This window comes from Pelobates fuscus, chromosome 4 (assembly GCF_036172605.1).
Source record: "Pelobates fuscus isolate aPelFus1 chromosome 4, aPelFus1.pri, whole genome shotgun sequence".
In the NCBI taxonomy this organism is placed as follows: Eukaryota; Metazoa; Chordata; class Amphibia; order Anura; family Pelobatidae; genus Pelobates; species Pelobates fuscus.
Window position 1 is genome coordinate 4,377,370 of NC_086320.1, and position 21,519 is coordinate 4,398,888.

The 21,519-nt window shown below is 45.5% G+C and overlaps 1 protein-coding gene across 1 annotated transcript in view; it reads left to right on the top strand.

The window, feature by feature from the left end:
- LOC134608248 (flap endonuclease 1-like) overlaps positions 1–21,519 on the top strand; it is a 268,100-nt gene that overhangs the window by 121,000 nt on the left and 125,581 nt on the right. Inside the window, exons 3-5 of the mRNA XM_063450916.1 lie at positions 12,957–13,059; positions 16,045–16,087; positions 20,147–20,208. Coding sequence (XP_063306986.1) covers positions 12,957–13,059; positions 16,045–16,087; positions 20,147–20,208 — 208 coding nt within the window. The remainder of the gene's footprint in view (positions 1–12,956; positions 13,060–16,044; positions 16,088–20,146; positions 20,209–21,519) is intronic.

Below are 21,519 nucleotides of genomic sequence, written 5' to 3' on the forward strand. Positions count from 1 at the left end.
ATTTTGATTGCTAAACATTGTAACAGCTATAACTGTGTTAGCTATTCGCATTATTGTTGAGAAACAATTAGTTCATGGCTATGTATAGCTAGAAAAGCTCAATTGAGAGTCCCAGTTGGATAAGGCTTGATATAAAAAGGAGGAAGGGTTTAATATGGTTCTATTTCTAGGGACATGCCAGTTGTGGATCTTAGAGGAGCAGTGGTTATAGTAGAACATATATACATATTTACAAAATTCACAATATATACAAATTGCATTTTAATAATAATCTTATTATTAAGGCAAGCTCGAATGAATAGAAAGAGGCGATAATTAGGAGGTTGCATGGTTAAAGTGAAGAACCCATTTAATTCGTAAGGTACGAAAAATGGGGTTCTTCCTGACCCTACTTCAGATGAAAGGGGTATAGGAAAAGCCTTCATTTAGGCCATTGGGAGATAAGGTTTTCAATGTAAAAATCCAGTAGCTCTCCCGTTGTAGTAGTTTAACGTCTATGTCTCCCTTTCTAGGTCCTAGTTTGATTTTTTCAATGCCATTGAAACGTAAGCCGTGCGCTGAGCCATCATGTCTTAGTTTAAGATGTCGAGAGATGACCGTATCAGTTTGTCTAGAGGGGTTTGCGGAATTTACATGTTCTAAGATTCTTTTCTTGAATGGTCTAAAGGTCTTACCCACATACTTTAGATTGCAGCTGCATGTTAGGAGATAGACCAGTCCTGTTGTTTGACAGTTGAAGAAGGTCTCAGTTGTGTATGTCTGTGTATTAGTTGAATCCGAGAAAGTTTTTGATTTCTTACGGATGTACTTACAGGCCTTACATCTTCCGCATTGGAAAGTGCCAGTTGCTGGAGTCCTTAGCCATGTATTTTCTACTTTGGGTAGTGAAAGGTGGCTTGGTACCAATAGGTCCTTCAAATTACGACCTCTTCTGGCCGTAAGTGACACATGTGGGGTTAGGACCTCTTTTAGATGTTGGTCCTGATAAATCAAGGGCCAGTACCTTTCCAGTATCCGTTTCACTGGGTCCCATCCATTATCAAAGGTACCAATACATCTAATCAGGTTTTGTGTCCTGTCCTTAGTGGTATTGTCCTCTAAGAGGGTTGATCTGTCGGTCATTAATGCTCTTTTGTAGGCTGTTTTAAGGCATCTATTAGAATACCCCTTCGCCTTGAACTGTACCCTCAATGACCTAGCTTTGGTTTTAAACTCATCTATAGTGGAGCAGTTTCGTCTGACACGAAGGTATTGTCCTACTGGTATCCCATATTTCAGAGGCCCAGGGTGGTAGCTTTGCCAGTTCAAGAAACTGTTGGTGGCTGTGGGTTTCTTGAACAGGGTCGTAGAGATATGGTGTTCTTCATCGGTGGTTTTTAAAGTCAGGTCCAAAAAGTTAATTTGTTTCCCCCCTATCTCGTATGTCAGTCTGAGGTTCAGATTGTTAATATTCAAAACTTTCACGAAATCCTCAAACTTTTCTGTTGAGCCTGTCCACACAATTAGCACATCATCGATGTACCGTTTCCAGAGTTCGATGTGTGCATGATAGTCCGAAAATTGCTGGCTGAACACGATGTTTTCCTCCCACCACCCCAGGTGGAGGTTCGCATATGAGGGGGCACAAGTCGTCCCCATAGCAGTTCCCCTCACCTGGTGGTAGTGGGTACCTTCGAAAAGGAAATAATTATGTGTAAGGATAAATTGTAGGAGTTGTAATACGAATTGATTATGGTCACCCAGAGATGTCTCTCGTGTCTGGAGAAAGTATTGGACATTGTTCAGGCCTATTTTGTGAGGGATAGAGCTGTAGAGTCCTTCTACGTCCAGGCTACATAGCTTTGCCCCAGTGGGCAATGTCAGGCTGTTAAGTGCTTTTAGAGTTTGTTTTGTATCTCTTAGGTAAGAGGGAAGAGTTTTCACAAGACCACTTAAAATCCGTTCCACATACACACTGCAATTCTGGGTGAGATTGTTATTGCCTGATACTATCGGTCTTCCAGTGATAATTTCCTGTTGCTTGTGTATCTTAGGTAATGCATAAAAAGTGGCTATGGTTGTTTTTTTGTTAAACATAAATTTGTGTTCATCTGAGCTTATGAGTTTATTTTGAAGAGCTTGGTCAAGAATATTCTTGAGATCGACCAGGAATCTATTGGTAGGGTCTGCAGCTAATGCTACGTATGTGTCCCTATCATCCAGTAGTCTATGTACCATTTTGACGTATTCCGTCCTATTTAGAATTACCAGGTTGCCTCCTTTGTCGGATGGTTTAATGATTATGGTGTCATTCTTTCTAAGTTTGGCTAGTGCTCTGGACTCTTGGATGCTTAGATTACTGGACTGGGGTCCTGGTTTTGCTTCAATATCCATGGTCTCTATTTCTTTGCAGGACAGTTCAACAAATAGATCGATGTATTTATATTCCGGTATATACGGTGTGAACCTGCTTTTCGGTTTCAAGTTAGTGTATGGAGCTAACTGTGCTCTGGAGGTATCGTTACTATAGAGTAGTTCCACCAGATTATCTAGCAGGTTCATATCTCTTTCTTCTAGGCCTAGTCTTATTGCTTGTTTAGTTTTTTGTACGCAATGATATTTATGCAAGGCTAGTTTCCTAGCGAACAGATGGATATCTTTGGTCCAATTGAATTTGTTGAACTTAGGTGTAGGGACAAAAGATAGACCTTTTTTCAGAAGCTGCGTTTCTATAGTAGTGAGCTGATAGGAGGAAAGGTTGATAATTTGACTCTCCTGGGTCAATAAGCTTTCCTCCGTTGGAACCCTCTTGTGGATCTGCTTCTTGTGTTTCTTTGTGGTCTTATGTCCTGGTTGGTCCTGTCTAAAAAATTGATACCCTTCTTTAGGATGCTCTTGGGATTAGAATCTGATGGAGTAATAGAGCTATCAGAGCTAGGTTCAGGTTCAGAGCCACTGGAATCGTATTCAGAAGTGGAAAACTGGTCAAACTCCACCCTTCTATTCTGTCTAGATCTCTGATAGATATTCCCTGTCTGAAAGTCTTTGGTATCCCGTATAAACTTAGAGTGTTTACGAGTTTTGATTGTGGACTGAAACCTGTCCAGTTGGTTGACCATGCTAAATTGCCGATTAAAGTCAGTATCCAGTAGCAATTGTGAGAGTGATCAGGACATTAGGTAACTAGGGAACTAATGGAGGTGAGCCATTAAGGCTAGATAACACTGTGTGTTGGTGCATCTACCTGTCCTATTTCAGAGTATAAGGTAGTTATTCTGTATATAGATCTACTTATTTATTTATTTATGTAATTATCTATTCATTTATTCATTGATTTATCTATTGATTTTCTCTCCAGGAATATACTCGACTAGTCTGGTTCATTCCAGCCTCTTCGAGTATTATCTCTTTTGTTTTCATTCTGATCTGAAGGGGTTAAGCCCCAGGACACTCCTGGAGTGTCCAATAAGGTGTTGTTCCACCAGTGAGGTGGTGCCAATTTTTTTGACCCACCATCGTAAGTGGAACCTCTCTAATTACTGTTAATAACGGTTTCAATACCCATCGCCTTAAAGGCATTGCTCGAATATGGCTGGATTTTTATCCGATAAAACTATTAGAGAATCATGGTATACTGACATTGACTCAGTATTTTCTGAGGGACATCTCAATGATAACGTAATACATACGAACATCAACTCTGCATTTAATCATCTAACATATCTCTTTAAACAACAAATTAAAGCAGGGTGGGAAGTCGCCTCACTTGAAAGATACGTAAGCAAAGAGCTAATACCCAGGGGACTCAGAGTCCAAAATATCCCAGGGCCGCATATAGAAGGGACTGAATACATTAAGGAGTGGGAAGAGGCAGCAAGTACTTGCTCTAGAAAGTTTATGGACATTTTGTGTAGATCTGAGAAACAAAGACTAGAAAAGATCAACAAAGAAGTAGACGAGGAGGTGGAAAAAATTGAAACCTTTAAAACAGAGAGCAGCTTTGAACAGCTGGAGGTCAAATTAAAAAACCAACTGGACAGGTTTCAGTCCACAATCAAAACTCGTAAACACTCTAAGTTTATACGGGATACCAAAGACTTTCAGACAGGGAATATCTATCAGAGATCTAGACAGAATAGAAGGGTGGAGTTTGACCAGTTTTCCACTTCTGAATACGATTCCAGTGGCTCTGAACCTGAACCTAGCTCTGATAGCTCTATTACTCCATCAGATTCTAATCCCAAGAGCATCCTAAAGAAGGGTATCAATTTTTTAGACAGGACCAACCAGGACATAAGACCACAAAGAAACACAAGAAGCAGATCCACAAGAGGGTTCCAACGGAGGAAAGCTTATTGACCCAGGAGAGTCAAATTATCAACCTTTCCTCCTATCAGCTCACTACTATAGAAACGCAGCTTCTGAAAAAAGGTCTATCTTTTGTCCCTACACCTAAGTTCAACAAATTCAATTGGACCAAAGATATCCATCTGTTCGCTAGGAAACTAGCCTTGCATAAATATCATTGCGTACAAAAAACTAAACAAGCAATAAGACTAGGCCTAGAAGAAAGAGATATGAACCTGCTAGATAATCTGGTGGAACTACTCTATAGTAACGATACCTCCAGAGCACAGTTAGCTCCATACACTAACTTGAAACCGAAAAGCAGGTTCACACCGTATATACCGGAATATAAATACATCAATCTATTTGTTGAACTGTCCTGCAAAGAAATAGAGACCATGGATATTGAAGCAAAACCAGGACCCCAGTCCAGTAATCTAAGCATCCAAGAGTCCAGAGCACTAGCCAAACTTAGAAAGAATGACACCATAATCATTAAACCATCCGACAAAGGAGGCAACCTGGTAATTCTAAATAGGACGGAATACGTCAAAATGGTACATAGACTACTGGATGATAGGGACACATACGTAGCATTAGCTGCAGACCCTACCAATAGATTCCTGGTCGATCTCAAGAATATTCTTGACCAAGCTCTTCAAAATAAACTCATAAGCTCAGATGAACACAAATTTATGTTTAACAAAAAAACAACCATAGCCACTTTTTATGCATTACCTAAGATACACAAGCAACAGGAAATTATCACTGGAAGACCGATAGTATCAGGCAATAACAATCTCACCCAGAATTGCAGTGTGTATGTGGAACGGATTTTAAGTGGTCTTGTGAAAACTCTTCCCTCTTACCTAAGAGATACAAAACAAACTCTAAAAGCACTTAACAGCCTGACATTGCCCACTGGGGCAAAGCTATGTAGCCTGGACGTAGAAGGACTCTACAGCTCTATCCCTCACAAAATAGGCCTGAACAATGTCCAATACTTTCTCCAGACACGAGAGACATCTCTGGGTGACCATAATCAATTCGTATTACAACTCCTACAATTTATCCTTACACATAATTATTTCCTTTTCGAAGGTACCCACTACCACCAGGTGAGGGGAACTGCTATGGGGACGACTTGTGCCCCCTCATATGCGAACCTCCACCTGGGGTGGTGGGAGGAAAACATCGTGTTCAGCCAGCAATTTTCGGACTATCATGCACACATCGAACTCTGGAAACGGTACATCGATGATGTGCTAATTGTGTGGACAGGCTCAACAGAAAAGTTTGAGGATTTCGTGAAAGTTTTGAATATTAACAATCTGAACCTCAGACTGACATACGAGATAGGGGGGAAACAAATTAACTTTTTGGACCTGACTTTAAAAACCACCGATGAAGAACACCATATCTCTACGACCCTGTTCAAGAAACCCACAGCCACCAACAGTTTCTTGAACTGGCAAAGCTACCACCCTGGGCCTCTGAAATATGGGATACCAGTAGGACAATACCTTCGTGTCAGACGAAACTGCTCCACTATAGATGAGTTTAAAACCAAAGCTAGGTCATTGAGGGTACAGTTCAAGGCGAAGGGGTATTCTAATAGATGCCTTAAAACAGCCTACAAAAGAGCATTAATGACCGACAGATCAACCCTCTTAGAGGACAATACCACTAAGGACAGGACACAAAACCTGATTAGATGTATTGGTACCTTTGATAATGGATGGGACCCAGTGAAACGGATACTGGAAAGGTACTGGCCCTTGATTTATCAGGACCAACATCTAAAAGAGGTCCTAACCCCACATGTGTCACTTACGGCCAGAAGAGGTCGTAATTTGAAGGACCTATTGGTACCAAGCCACCTTTCACTACCCAAAGTAGAAAATACATGGCTAAGGACTCCAGCAACTGGCACTTTCCAATGCGGAAGATGTAAGGCCTGTAAGTACATCCGTAAGAAATCAAAAACTTTCTCGGATTCAACTAATACACAGACATACACAACTGAGACCTTCTTCAACTGTCAAACAACAGGACTGGTCTATCTCCTAACATGCAGCTGCAATCTAAAGTATGTGGGTAAGACCTTTAGACCATTCAAGAAAAGAATCTTAGAACATGTAAATTCCGCAAACCCCTCTAGACAAACTGATACGGTCATCTCTCGACATCTTAAACTAAGACATGATGGCTCAGCGCACGGCTTACGTTTCAATGGCATTGAAAAAATCAAACTAGGACCTAGAAAGGGAGACATAGACGTTAAACTACTACAACGGGAGAGCTACTGGATTTTTACATTGAAAACCTTATCTCCCAATGGCCTAAATGAAGGCTTTTCCTATACCCCTTTCATCTGAAGTAGGGTCAGGAAGAACCCCATTTTTCGTACCTTACGAATTAAATGGGTTCTTCACTTTAACCATGCAACCTCCTAATTATCGCCTCTTTCTATTCATTCGAGCTTGCCTTAATAATAAGATTATTATTAAAATGCAATTTGTATATATTGTGAATTTTGTAAATATGTATATATGTTCTACTATAACCACTGCTCCTCTAAGATCCACAACTGGCATGTCCCTAGAAATAGAACCATATTAAACCCTTCCTCCTTTTTATATCAAGCCTTATCCAACTGGGACTCTCAATTGAGCTTTTCTAGCTATACATAGCCATGAACTAATTGTTTCTCAACAATAATGCGAATAGCTAACACAGTTATAGCTGTTACAATGTTTAGCAATCAAAATCGCTAGTTCATGGATACTATTAATCATAATGATATACACCAAGCCACGTAGTCTCACTAGTTGTCAGAGAGGCGCTCTGCTAAAGCCATATCGGACCTATTTGAATCTGGATGCCTAGGAACCTACTCGACATCCAGAAGAGCTATCGATACGGTAAGGCTTATCATAATCCCTATCATGGGCATGTAGACTGCGGAAGTCTGTCACGGATATCGCAAGGGATGCTAACCACCATCACTATGAATACTAGGTGCCTGGAATCCACTCGGCACCCTGTGGGTTAATCCGTACGGCAAGGCAAGGAATAATTTCCTCTCCTAGTGAACAGGACTGGGCATTTCGCTGACAGACTCCTCAAGTTGTTCTCAACATCATCCCAAAATAGGGCTCACAGGGCACCTCTATATCACATATATCCCATCCTCTTCTATATCTCACGTCTAGGCTTTATTAAGAACGTCTATCTTCTATCCATTCTGGGATGATAAATCCCATTTTTCATGCTCGGCTTTTAGCAATAATACAAAGATATAGAATCTATATCCTTATAATGCATACTCTATGAATGGAACCGACCATGTTCCCAGAGCTACGAGATATGAGAATCACAGTATTCACTGTAATATCGCTATACAGCCACCTCTGCATCAGGGAATCAACCCAGCACTGAGAGGGTTAACACAGGCTGTTACCGAGATAGATCAACATTGATATGGGATTGGCTAAAGGAGGCAGCTCATTTACATACCACCACGTGGGGTTTTTTGGCGCCGGAATGATCGGACCACCGGCTGTCTGATTGGACAAAGCTCAGAGGTTCAAGCTAGTGATTACACATAAAAGGAGACTATGGACTAGTCTCCAGTCAGCCCCTGACGAAGGTGCAAGACAGCACCGAAACGCGCGTCGGGCTCTTTGGGCTCTTCTCTCACGCACACATTTTGTTTCACCCGTAGCTATCTATCACCATGTGCAGGTAACCAACATTCTAAGTATGGTTCTGCACATGGAGGCACTTTAATCTAATTATCCCTTTCACCTCCTTTCTTTGTCTGGTCACTTTTGTATATTGGAGTCTACCCAGGTATCTTCTCTGGGGTGTATGGCAAGAATTTTCCAAGCATGTTTAACCACTCTATAGCTATGATAACTACACAGAGGCTAGTAATTTAGCATAATAGCTACTAGATATAGGTGTAGTTATATGCCACTGCAAATGCTGTATTTGGGCGTATGTTTGATTTAACCAGGTACCCGTAGCCGCAATATATTAGGCTCGGTTTGTACTGGCATCGACTAATAGCCACCCGACATTTATCCATATATTAGACTCTTTAGTGACCTCTCTTGAATACCCGGGTCAGCTATCTGACAAACTACCTATGGTCCACACTCTAATCTACTGGACTTGACCATGCTAAATTGCCGATTAAAGTCAGTATCCAGTAGCAATTGTGAGAGTGATCAGGACATTAGGTAACTAGGGAACTAATGGAGGTGAGCCATTAAGGCTAGATAACACTGTGTGTTGGTGCATCTACCTGTCCTATTTCAGAGTATAAGGTAGTTATTCTGTATATAGATCTACTTATTTATTTATTTATGTAATTATCTATTCATTTATTCATTGATTTATCTATTGATTTTCTCTCCAGGAATATACTCGACTAGTCTGGTTCATTCCAGCCTCTTCGAGTATTATCTCTTTTGTTTTCATTCTGATCTGAAGGGGTTAAGCCCCAGGACACTCCTGGAGTGTCCAATAAGGTGTTGTTCCACCAGTGAGGTGGTGCCAATTTTTTTGACCCACCATCGTAAGTGGAACCTCTCTAATTACAATCAGCAGTACAGCCCACTCACAATAAGGAGTTACTGCACCTGGGTAAACGTGCAGCCAGTTTTTGTCCAGGGGTTCCATCACGGCTTTGTGGGGTATGGGTACTTTGGATCTGTGGGTTGCTGAGTGGGCAGAGACCAGCGGTACTCTGCCCTGATGCCAGCGCTTCAGCTGGAGTAGTCTGGTTGGAGCCCAGCTGTGAAGAGGGGGAGGTAGGCTCCTCTCCCTGGACCCAGTATTGCTGCTGGAGAGCACGACAGGCGGTCTCCCCTTTCAATATATTGTCCTGCTGCTGGGGGGCGAGACTGACTGCCTCACCTGCCCCATCTGGGAGACTAGGGTCTCCCCTTTGGGAAATAAGCTGCCGCTGGGGAGAGGTGGTCACCGACTCCTCTCCCTGGAATACTTTCTGCCGCTGGGGAGAGGGGGTAGCAGGTTCCTCTCCCTGACACTCTCTCTGCTGGTGGAAGGGGGGACCGACTGTCTCCCCTTTCAATATTTTGTCCCGTGGCTGGGGTGCAAGACCGACGGTCTCTGCTCCCTGCAGGACACTCTGCCGCTGGGAAGGAAGGACGGCACCTTCAGCTCCCTGGGATACACACTGCCGCTGGGGAGGAAGGACGACACCTTCAGCTCCCTGGGACTCACACTGCCGCTGGGGAGGAAGGACGGCACCTTCAGCTCCCTGGGATACACACTGCTGCTGGGGAGGAAGGATGGCACCTTCAGCTTCCTGGGATACATACTGCCGCTGGGGAGGAAGGACGACACCTTCAGCTCCCTGGGATACACACTGCCGCTGGGGAGGAAGGACGGCACCTTCTGCTCCCTGGGGTACACACTGCCGCTGGGGAGGAAGGATGGTACCTTCAGTCTTCTATCCTGGAGATAATTGAGGAGTAATCCAATTATCTCCAAGGACAGAGGCAAAACTCCATTAGCCACATGGCAGACAAAGGACAATAAAATACATAAAAATACTATAAAATACACAAGTTTACATTTATTACATAAAATACAGACATTCTACCTATCACCAGATAGCTTAGATCTGAGCGCACATTATTACCGGATGGCGCTCAGATCACATACATACAGTTAAATCGCCATGGAGCCAAAGTCTTTCATTATACGGCTGGGCTCCATGGCATAGCTATCTGGGGTAGCATGGCTTTAACAGTCTGCAGAAAGGCACAAACCAGCCTTTCTCCAGGGAAAAAGAACAGGGGCCATAGTCTAAAGGCAAGAGGCGGGCAAGAAGCCCCCTCCAAGGACACGTGGCGAGGTCGGTTTCGCCACATCGTTCATGTAAATTTACAAGAAAACGCAGGATCGCATGAAATTGCATTGTTTTCTATGTATAAATGTACACGCTGTGATCTCCACGCAGAGAGATTGGTATTCCCCCCAATAAAAGGAAGCAATATGTTTGTGCCTTTATTGTAGTATACCTGTGGTGGAATAAAGAATAAGGAGCAAGCTGTATACCGATTGGCCACATTTCTTCGTTATTGCTCTACATCTCGTATGTGTCGGCTGATGATGCCAAACGTTGGCGGTGTGCTCATTCTCGCTGCTAGCACGATAAAAACCCTTGTTTTGCTTGGTCTTGCAGGGCATCGGGGGAACACGTCTGTGACAAAGTGCCCTTCGCCACTTGTGCCTGGAGGGGACTACTGGCTAGCCTCCTGCCTTCCGACTATGGCCCCTGTGCTGATAGCTGTATTTTCCCCTGCAGAAAGGTTTATTTGTGTATTTCTGCCGGGGCGTGCAGGACTTTCAGTATGTGAGTAGTGCTACCCTAGATAGCTATGCCATGGAGCCTATTCATGTAATGAAAGACTATGGAAAACATTTTGGCTCCATGGCGATTGAACTGTATGTATGCGTTCTGAGTGCCATTCAGTAATAATGTGCGCTCAGATCTAAGCTATTTGTGGATATGTTGCATTTATATTATATGTAGTAATTGTAACATTGTGTAATTTTATGTCTTTTTGTAACCATGTGGTTAATGGAGTCTTGCCTCTGTCCTGGGAGATAATTTGATTACTTCCCAATTATCTCCAGGATAGAGAGGAGAGATTGTGATGTCACTGTGGGAGTGTTTGTTTGTATTGTCTGTGATTGGCTAATATCCAATATGTGTCCCATTGTTCCATCAGGTCCCATAGGGGAGTGTCCACCTGGTGGACACTTGCATAAATACCGGGCAGGTAGCCCTCAATAAACCAGACCTACTTGCACCTTTCTTGAAGCCTTGGCTCATGCTTGGGGGAAGGGATACCTACACTCTGGGGATTGCTATAATCACTTACTCCCCAGAGTAAGCTCTTGTAAGAGCTTGATTTGTTCCTGCTACGCTCTCTTGATTTAGGAGAGGTTCACCCACTGGGAGCTGGATCCTGGTCATGGATCCAGGGTGAGTGAGAGACGGCGAGACCCTGGCGCAGGTGCATCGCTGGAAGTGGGGTCCGCAGTGCTGATGGTGTCGGTTGGAGTGCTCGGAGTCCTCGGCAAGCGCTAGGAGCATCGATTGGCGGGGGTACTCATTCGGAGTGCCAGCGGTCCATCACAACGTCTAGAACTCATTGTGGTGTTAACCCTCTGTGGCAAAACTAGCCACTTAAGACTGTAGTTGTATTAATGTATTGCTGTAGCTTTAAGAATGTTAGAACCAAGCGTATACCTATTTTTGATTTTATGCGAACAAGAGCATTCGTATGCTGGCGGCATGAAAGCCACCAGCATTCATACAGTAGTTTCACGAACGGTGAATTTCAACACTGTTCGTGAAACGAACAAACTACCGAATGGGAGACCACACACAGGAGGTCGTGTGGCTCTCATTAAACATTGCAACATTGTATCTTTCGGTAGTTATTAGAGATTCAGGGTGGCCGCCGTTCGGCTACCGACCACGCGGCGGTCGGCCATCTTGGATCCTTTGTTAGCCCAGCGGTATTTTGTCGTCGAGTGCCTGGAACTAAAATCGGCTACTCGACGGCACGAATACCGCTGGACTTCCAGGCCGTTCGGGAGTACCGGGCTTTCGGTATGTTAACCCCACGGATGTATTTGTGTATTTGATGCAAAGTGTATATTGGATTGTAATTCATGCGGCGTTCGGCTAAATGTGCTGGGATCTGAGCGGTACTTTCACGAAGTGTGCGCTCAGACCCCAGCTATCTACCGTCATTCTGTAATATAGCATGAATATTGTACAAGTTATGTATTTTTATGTGAAATGTCAGTTCTGCTGCACGGAGGGATAATTCACTTAACTGAATATTCCAGTGGGAGTATCCCTCTCGTACAGCAGTGCATGATGGGAGAAATGTTCAGGTTATTCAGTTCCCCATGTAGTCCCCTACTGTACAACCCCTGTAATGTCAGTAGGGAAACCCCTTGCATGGGGAATCCCATAAATACGGTGACGTGTGATTAAAAGCTCAGTTGACTCCCAGCCTATGTGTCGTCTAGTTCTTGGGAAGGAAGGATTCTTACAACGCTACCGGGATTATTGTATGCTGTATTTATTTGCCTGGGTTATTTTATGCTGTTCCTGTTACCCAGCGGAGATACTGTGGATTATACTACCTCTCCGCTACACCCTCTTAGAAAGGAAATAATTTGCTGAATTTGACGCCAGAATGGCGGGATCTCGGAGCACTGCGCCTGCAGCGATATTGCATTGCTAGTATTGAGATTAAGCTAAGCGGACGCTGCTCTGAGTGCTTTATTCAGGATAATGTTTCCCGATCAGGTGCCGCAGTTAGTTTAGACAAAGTGAAATGAAAGAACCCGTAAATGCGAATTCTAGGTGACCCTCAATGTTTCACTCTGTAAATCCCGTGAGAGATGACCGGTCACCTTTAACGCCATGATGTTATGCTGCAAATCTTGTTTCCACTCTAGGGTTTTGTGAATATTTTGTGCTTTGTGTGATTGCAATTTACTGAGATTCTCATAAAGATTGTGTCTCCCGCTGATCTCAGATGTATAATTGTATCTTTTCTCAGTGTTCTTAAAGGTTTATTTAATCGCACGGCGTCCATGTTAAAGATTGGTATTAAACCTCTGTTTGTGTTCGATGGGAAACCACCGCCAATGAAACACCGCAAGGTAAGCGAGAGTGACCAACTACTCCCGGCTCCCTCCTCCCTTTATACAGCACGCCCTGCACCAATTACTCCCGGCTCCCTCCTCCCTTTATACAGCACGCCCTGCACCAACTACTCCCGGCTCCCTCCTCCCTTTATACAGCACGCCCTGCACCAACTACTCCCGGCTCCCTCCTCCCTATATATAGCACGCCCTGCACCAACTACTCCCGGCTCACTCCTCCCTTTATACAGCACGCCCTGCACCAACTACTTCCAGCTCCCTCCTCACTTTATACAGCACGCCCTGCACCAACTACTCCCAGCTCCCTCCTCCCTTTATACAGCACGCCCTGCACCAACTACTCCCGACTCCCTCCCCCCTTTATTCAGCACGCCCTGCACCAACTACTCCCGGCTCCCTCCTCCCTTTATATAGCACGCCCTGCACCAACTACTCCCGGCTCCCTCCTCCCGTTATACAGCACGCCCTGCACCAACTACTCCCGACTCCCTCCCCCCTTTATACAGCATGCCCTGCACCAACTACTCCCGACTCCCTCCTCCCTTTATACAGCACACCCTGCACTAACTACTCCCGACTTCCTCCCCCTTTAATACAGCACGCCCTGCACCAACTACTCCCGGCTCCCTCCTCCCTTTATACAGCACTCCCTGCACCAACTACTCCCGACTCCCTCCCCCCTTTATTCAGCACGCCCTGCACCAACTACTCCCGGCTCCCTCCTCCCTTTATATAGCACGCCCTGCACCAACTACTCCCGGCTCCCTCCTCCCTTTATACAGCACGCCCTGCACCAACTACTCCCAGCTCCCTCCTCCCTTTATACAGCACGCCCTGCACCAACTACTCCCGACTTCCTCCCCCCTTAATACAGCACGCCCTGCACCAACTACTCCCGGCTCCCTCCTCCCTTTATACAGCACGCCCTGCACCAACTACTCCAGGCTCCCTCCTCCCTTTATACAGCACGCCCTGCACCAACTACTCCCGACTCCCTCCCCCCTTTATTCAGCACGCCCTGCACCAACTACTCCCGGCTCCCTCCTCCCTTTATACAGCACGCCCTGCACCAACTACTCCCAGCTCCCTCCTCCCTTTATACAGCACGCCCTGCACCAACTACTCCCGACTCCCTCCCCCTTTATACAGCACGCCCTGCACCAACTACTCCCGGCTCCCTCCTCCCTTTATACTGCACGCCCTGCACCAACTACTCCAGGCTCCCTCCTCCCTTTATACAGCACGCCCTGCACCAACTATTCCCGGCTCCCTCCTCCCTTTATACAGCACGCCCTGCATCAACTACTCCCGGCTCCCTCCTCCCTTTATACAGCACGCCCTGCATCAACTACTCTCGGCTCCCTCCTTCCCTTAAACAGCACGCATGCACCAACTACTCCCGGCTCCCCCCTCCCTTTATACAGCACGCCATGCACCAACTACTCCCGGCTCCCCCTCCCTTTATACAGCACGCCCTGCACCAACTACTCCCGGCTCCCTCCCCCCCTTTATACAGCACGCCCTGCACCAACTACTCCCGGCTCCCTTCTTCCTTTATACATCAACTACTCCCGGCTCCCCCCTCCCTTTATACAGCACGCCCTGCACCAACTACTCCCGACTCCCTTCTTCCTTTATACAGCACGCCCGGCATCAACTACTCCCGGCTCCCCCCTCCCCTTAAACAGCACGCCCTGTGTAACGGACCGTTTCAGCAGACAAGGGGTTAAAATCCGTTTAGGCGATAATCCCCTTTTCAAAGACAGGCACAGCTGGAGGCTCAGCGGTGCCTGCACGTAAAAGTGTCCGCTTCTAGTGCATGAAAGCCGGGCAGAAAAGCGCTGGCTGCCTGGGGAGCTCCAGAACACCGCCATCGTGTGGCGGCTAGGTGTAACCGCGACCACCCAGTAACAATCAATTAAGCTGCGGTTAACCGCAGCTACTGGGTGGTCAATTGCCGGCACACGCTCGTTAAGCCCCGGTTAACCGTGGCTTCAGGGAGGTAGATGGAGGGCACACGCCAGCTTCTGGGTGGCCAATTAACGGCGCCGGCCGGTTTCCCACGGCTCTGGGGAGGCTGATAGAATCTACAGAACGGCTGTGCAGAAAGGAAGGAATAAATCCTTCTGCACAGTAAAATTAACCCTTTAACTGCCGGTCCATAATCCAAAGGCAGCAGGCGGGCAACCAGGCTCCTCCAATGCAATTGGTCTCGTCACATCTCTCCCCTTTTCCAAACAGACTAACAGGGTATCTGACCTCCTGCCGGTCAGTGCCCTTGTTAGTCCAGCAGCCCACCCACAAAACAGAAAAAACAATACAGCCCACCCACAATAAATGGTTACTACACCTGGGTAAGGGAGAATCTTGTCCATGTCCAGGTGCCTCACCACGGCTGTGTGGGGGACTGGTAGGCTGCCTTGGTGGGTTGGTGAGTGGGCAGAGACCAGCGGTACTCTGCCCTGATGCCAGCACTACCACGGGAGTAGTCTGGTTGGAGCCTGGTTGCTGGAGACTGACTGTCTCCCCTTTAAGTGCATAGCTCTGCTGCTAAAGGGGGAGACCGACTGTCTCCCCTTTGGATACACAGCTTTGCTGCCGGATGGGGAAACCTACTCCCTATATATAGCACGCCCTGCACCAACTACTCCCGGCTCCCTCCTCCCTTTATACAGCACGCCCTGCACCAACTACTCCTGGCTCCCTCCTCCCTTTATACAGCACGCCCTGCACCAACTACTCCTGGCTCCCTCCTCCCTTTATACAGCACGCCCTGCACCAACTACTCCTGGCTCCCTCCTCCCTTTATACAGCACGCCCTGCACCAACTACTCCTGGCTCCCTCCTCCCTTTATACAGCACGCCCTGCACCAACTACTCCTGGCTCCCTCCTCCCTTTATACAGCACGCCCTGTAGATCTCCTTGAAGGTGAGGTTCCTACTTTATTTTTTTTTTTATTTTTTTTATTTTTTATAAAACAGGGAGAACCTCGGGGTCGGAGGACAGCCACCGTTAACGCAGCAGGTGAGGACATTAACTTTGTGTTCACTGAGTGTCAGCAGACAGGTGAGTGTTTAAAGTAGGAATGCACCAACATTTTCGGCCGAAAATGGGCCTATCCTGTTTCGGCCGAAAACGTGTCAAATTTGCCAAAATTTTTCATTAGGGGAGCCTGTGAGCGGGATTCGCGTGTTAAGCAGTGTCTACACGGTTATGGCTGATTTAATTCTCCAAGCCCGTCCTTTATTTTTATTTTTCGTTGCTCACTCCTTCCATTTATTTTTCCTCGAGCCCCTTTCTGTCTCTTTTTTTTTTCTTGCTCGCTGCTTTCTTTTTTTCCTTTTTTTTTTTTAAACATTCAGTTTTTATTGGTGGTTTTTCAAGTATTACAAGGTACAGGAAAAGAAAAACATTTGTAAAAGATGTACTGCGTACATATTGCGTCCGAAGGTAACAGTTTGTGGTCTAGAGAGAGAGACTTGGAGTAGGTATACAACGTGGACCACCAGAATGAAACAATCATAGTAAATGCAGGGCTGTCTTAATAAAGATCTGGTGGCGTTGGTTGCTATCAGACCATACAAATGCCCATTTAGAGCATGAGTAAGTGTCTTAGTTCGCATGTATTTTCTCTTTAGTGGTGTAATTCTTAAGTCTCAGTCTGGCTTATATTTAGGACGTATCTAATGTAAGTATGTGCAAAAGTCATCTGTAAACCTGGGTAGAGGGGTAGGAGATGAGAAACGTTGGCCAGGACAGTCATATTTATCTCTTCGTGAGATTCTTTGCTGTTTATGTTCGTCAGGGAGCCTGGAGTCAGTGGCTGTGAACTTGTTTGGTCAGGCACTGATTATGGTGGGGATGAGGGGTGAGGGTTAGTAACTATATACAAGAAGAAGGTGTATGAGTGGGAAAATAGAAAGAGAGTGTTGTAACGGATCACCTGGCACCCCGACTGGGTACCTCCGTTAAAGGATGCTCCTAGCGTTTCCTGAGGGCTCCAAGCAGAGAGTGAAGCAGGAACAAGCTCTTAAAAGAGCTTAGTGATTATCCAATGGAGTATGAAGAGCATAGCAATACGTGTAGCTGTTTCCCCCAATAAGAGACAGAACTCTAAATTGAGGGTGAAGTAGAACTGGTTTAATGAGCACAAAGGCATTTCTTATATACAGTTTTCCCCACTAGGTTACCACCCACGTGGACCTTGTGGAGCACAGCAGCCAATCAACACAGTATTGTACAGTTAGACACTCCCAGCTAATGTACACAAACCCTCCCCTCTGCCTGTGATACAATTACCAAACACAATGGACTAACTCAGTTACCTCAGGCAGAAAATGTCCAGAAACACCCCAAAACAACAACATATCCCCATCCTACATCACTGGATAGCCCTGATCTGGGTGAACAACATATCCCCAAATCACCCAGATCAGAGCAGAGGTTCAAAAGTTTTATGGAAGTCACATTTGACCGACCGCAAGCATGGCTTTCCTGCCCAGAACAGTTCCACAGATTTAGGCTGTGCGGCCGGTCTATCTTCTCCTCTATCCTGGAGATAATTGGCTTAAGTGGCTGTGGTAACCTAATTATCTCCAGGTACAGGGAATATCTCTAAGTCAGAAACTGTTACAAAAACCACATAAAAATACATAACTCTTATAATACAATGTTTAACCTATATGTCCAACATATCCCCAGATAGCGTGGATCTGAGCGCTCATTATATCCAATGTTAAAAGTCCCCTATAGTACAAGGAAGGGTGAGGTCAGAAAATAGCAAGGGCTGATGGGAGACCGAGGAGGGACAAAGCAGCCAGTTCTTAACTGGTCTGGCAGTGACCCTGGGACAACGCCCTGCTGGAGAACAATAGGACAGTAAAAAGGGGGAGGGGGAGAGGCACATTTTCCCATTGAAGTCACTTTTTAGCATGTCTTTTTGCAGGGCATAATGACATGAAGGGGTGCTGCCCTGGAACAGCACTGTCACTTTAAATGTGGGAACCCATTCAGCAGAGAAATAAATGCAAAGACACAAATAAATAGGATAAATCAAGAGATATATATTTACAGGAAACCAAAGGAAAAACGCAAAACAATATATATATATATATATATATATATATATACACACACACACAGAAGGCCACAAAATATATACAGTAAATCAAAATTAGCACTAAATCGTGCAGGCAACAACTACTGTAACAGTCCTTGGGTATAAGGGTAGGATTGTGCAGCTACCACGAGTATCAGGTAGGGCACAGGTCTAGAGTCACAAGACAAATATAGTGACATCAAGATCCAAAGGAGAATCAATGAACAAGTCTGCAGGGACAGGATCACTGGTAGTAAAGCCGGGACCACGGAACCAGAACACAGGATCGGAGGACACAATAACGAAGGACCAGGAGGACACAATAACGCAGGATCAGGAGGACACAGGACGAAGACCAGGAGACACAGGACACAGGACCAAGTCACAGTATGCAGGAGCCAGGAACCCAGGGAACAGGAAACAAAAGGCAATGATCTGGCCAGGAGTGAAGGGAGAACCCAAACTAAATAGGTGCTAAACAAGGACCAGGTGAAGTGCTTAATGAAAAGAAATGGGGAACAGTGCCAAACAGAAAAAGTGGTGAGTATGAGTACTGCACGAGGGCAAATCAGCTAAGGAGTGTCGTGACACAGGGCAGGAGGCTGGCAAGCAGGCCCCTCCAAAAACTCATGGCAAACTCCTTAAAAAAGGGGAATGTAATGGAGCTCCAGTACTCCGGCCGAGTACCTCCGCCAAGTCTGCTTCCGTGTAGCTATCAGGGAACCTGGAACACTTTTCCACTCTGGACCAAACACCAGACAACACATGGTGAAGCAACTCTTTAATTAATACAGCACACATAGGTCAAGCCCCTAACAGCCTCATTTACATACAATAGGTTGATAAGAGCACTACAGTACATGGAAAGGTGGGGTCAGACAATAGCAAGGGTTTATGAGAGATTGAGGAGGGAAGCCAGTTTAAACTGGTCTGGCAGTGTCCCTGGGACAACGTCCTGCTGGGGAAACAATAGGACAGGACAAAGGGGGGAGGGGGAGATGAACAGACCAGAAATACATTCAACATACCCTGCACAAATAGGCACAGTGTGAAAAAACACAAAGAATTTGGGAGTCCATCCATTGTGTCTGTCTTCCATCCCCAGTGACGGTGACTACTGTCATAGGGAGTTTGTCACGTGTGTGTGTGTGTGTGTGTGAGATCGAGGAAGGGAGGGTGTAAGAAGCACTGTTGAAGTAGAGTTCCCGCTGGAGTCCCCCCAAACCCGCAGGGATGGGGGAGGGCAAGGAAGAGTTGGTTGTCAGGCGGTTATTTTACTGCTGCTTGCAATCCAGGGGTCCCAGATTCTGTGGAACACCTGAGGCATATCGTGGATTTGGGCTATCAGTTCCTACTGATCTGCGTGCTGCTAATGCTATGCGTGCCGCTAGTTTGTTTTCATATCTGGTGGTCATGTCAATTAGTTTTGATAAGAGTTGTACCCATGGGTCCAGTGGAAAGGGCTTACCTAGTGCAATCAGTTCTATGAGTGATTGGATGTCTATCCATAGTCCCTGTAGCTTTGGGCATGTCCACCAACAATGTAGGTAGATGCCTTTTTTGCCGCATAGTTTCCAACAGTCTGCCAATGGCCGACTGCCCATTCTGTGTAGTCTATAGGGTGTGAGGTACCAGCCTCACTCCTTCCATATAATTTCCCTCGGGCCCCGTCCTTTCTTTTTATTTTTCCTTGCTCACTCCTTCCATTTAATTTCTTTCAAGCCCCATCCTTTCTTTTTATTTTTCCGCGCTCACTCCTTCCATTTAATTTCCCTCGTGCTCCATCCTTTTTTCCTTTTCCTTGCTTGTTTCTTTCATTTAATTTCTCCTTTTTTTTTTTTCTACCCCTGTGCCTTTCAGCCTCGACCTGGCACTTTATTAACCCTTAGCCCCTATCATGCCTGCCTCACCGTCTCCAGTTATGCCACATTCTTTAGACTGTTACTTGCCAGATGCTGAATATGTTCTGGTTCTGTGACCCACAGCTCAGAATACGTGGAGAGATCTCCAGAAAATGCTGACCCTGCTTGGAGTTCCCTTCGTTCAGGTAATATTTAGTAAGTTCTTATTGTTTATGACTGTCAGCAGGGCACACTACCAAACTACTGGCCAGATTAGATATAACTGGTATGTGAGCGCTCCAATTAATTATGCAGATCTACATAAAAATCAAGATGAAAATATCAATAAAGTTTATTGATATTTTCATCTTGATTTTTATGTAGATCTGCATAATTAATTGGAGCGCTCACATACCAGTTATATCTTTTCGGTTTCATTTAATAAGTCGCTCCCTTGTATGTGACGCAGCCCTACTGTTATTTCATCCCATTGGGTATATTTATTTCTCACTGTCAGTCCATATTACATTTACATTTTGTTTACTGGCCAGATTACCCCCAGCCATGCTTTCCCAAACACGTGTACTCACTCACACACACATACTTAGAGACACACCAATACACATTGACATAGCTATACAGCCTACACAGACAGACACACACTCATTTACATAGCTGTGCAGCCTATACACACAGACACTCGGCATTCACTCACTGACGTACACTCGGCATTCACTCACTGACGTACAGACAGACACACACTCATTGACATAGTTACACAGCCTATACACACAGACACTCAGCACTCCCTCACTGCCGTACACAGACACTCACTGCCGTACACACAAACATTTAGCATCAGACACTCTCTGCTGTACACACACACTCATTGCCATACACACAGACATTCAGCATTCAGACAATCACTGCCATACACACAGACATTCAGCATTTAGACAATCACTGCCTGTCACGACACTCCTTAGTTGTCATGCCCTCGTGCAGTACTCTCACTCACCACTGTTTCTGTTTGGCACTGTTTCTCATTTCCTTTCGTTAGGCACTACACCTGGCCCTTGTTTAGCACCTATATATTCTGGTTTCTCCCCTCACTCCCTGTCAGATCATTATCCTCTATCCTTGACCCTGTACCTGCTGTTTCCTGGCTCCCGTGATTCTGGCTCCTGTCTCCTGTGTCTTGTTTCCTGAGTATCCTGAGTATCTTGTGTTTCCTGATCTGGTGTTCCGATGTCCTTATGGTCCTGTGTCCTGTGCCTCCTGTTCCAGTGTTCGCCTGCAGTGTTCCTGCCTAGACTCCTTCTCCAGTGATTCTGACCTTGCTGCATTATTTCTGTGTGACCTGCTTAGGACTTTGCCCCTTGATGTTCATTTTGTACTTGGTGGCTGCACTAACCTGACTAAGCCTTTACCTTTGCCTAGGACTATCGTGGACTCTGCCTGCTCTATTGTATATATTTATTTGTGGCATTGTCATATTTTGTTTTGTATATATTATA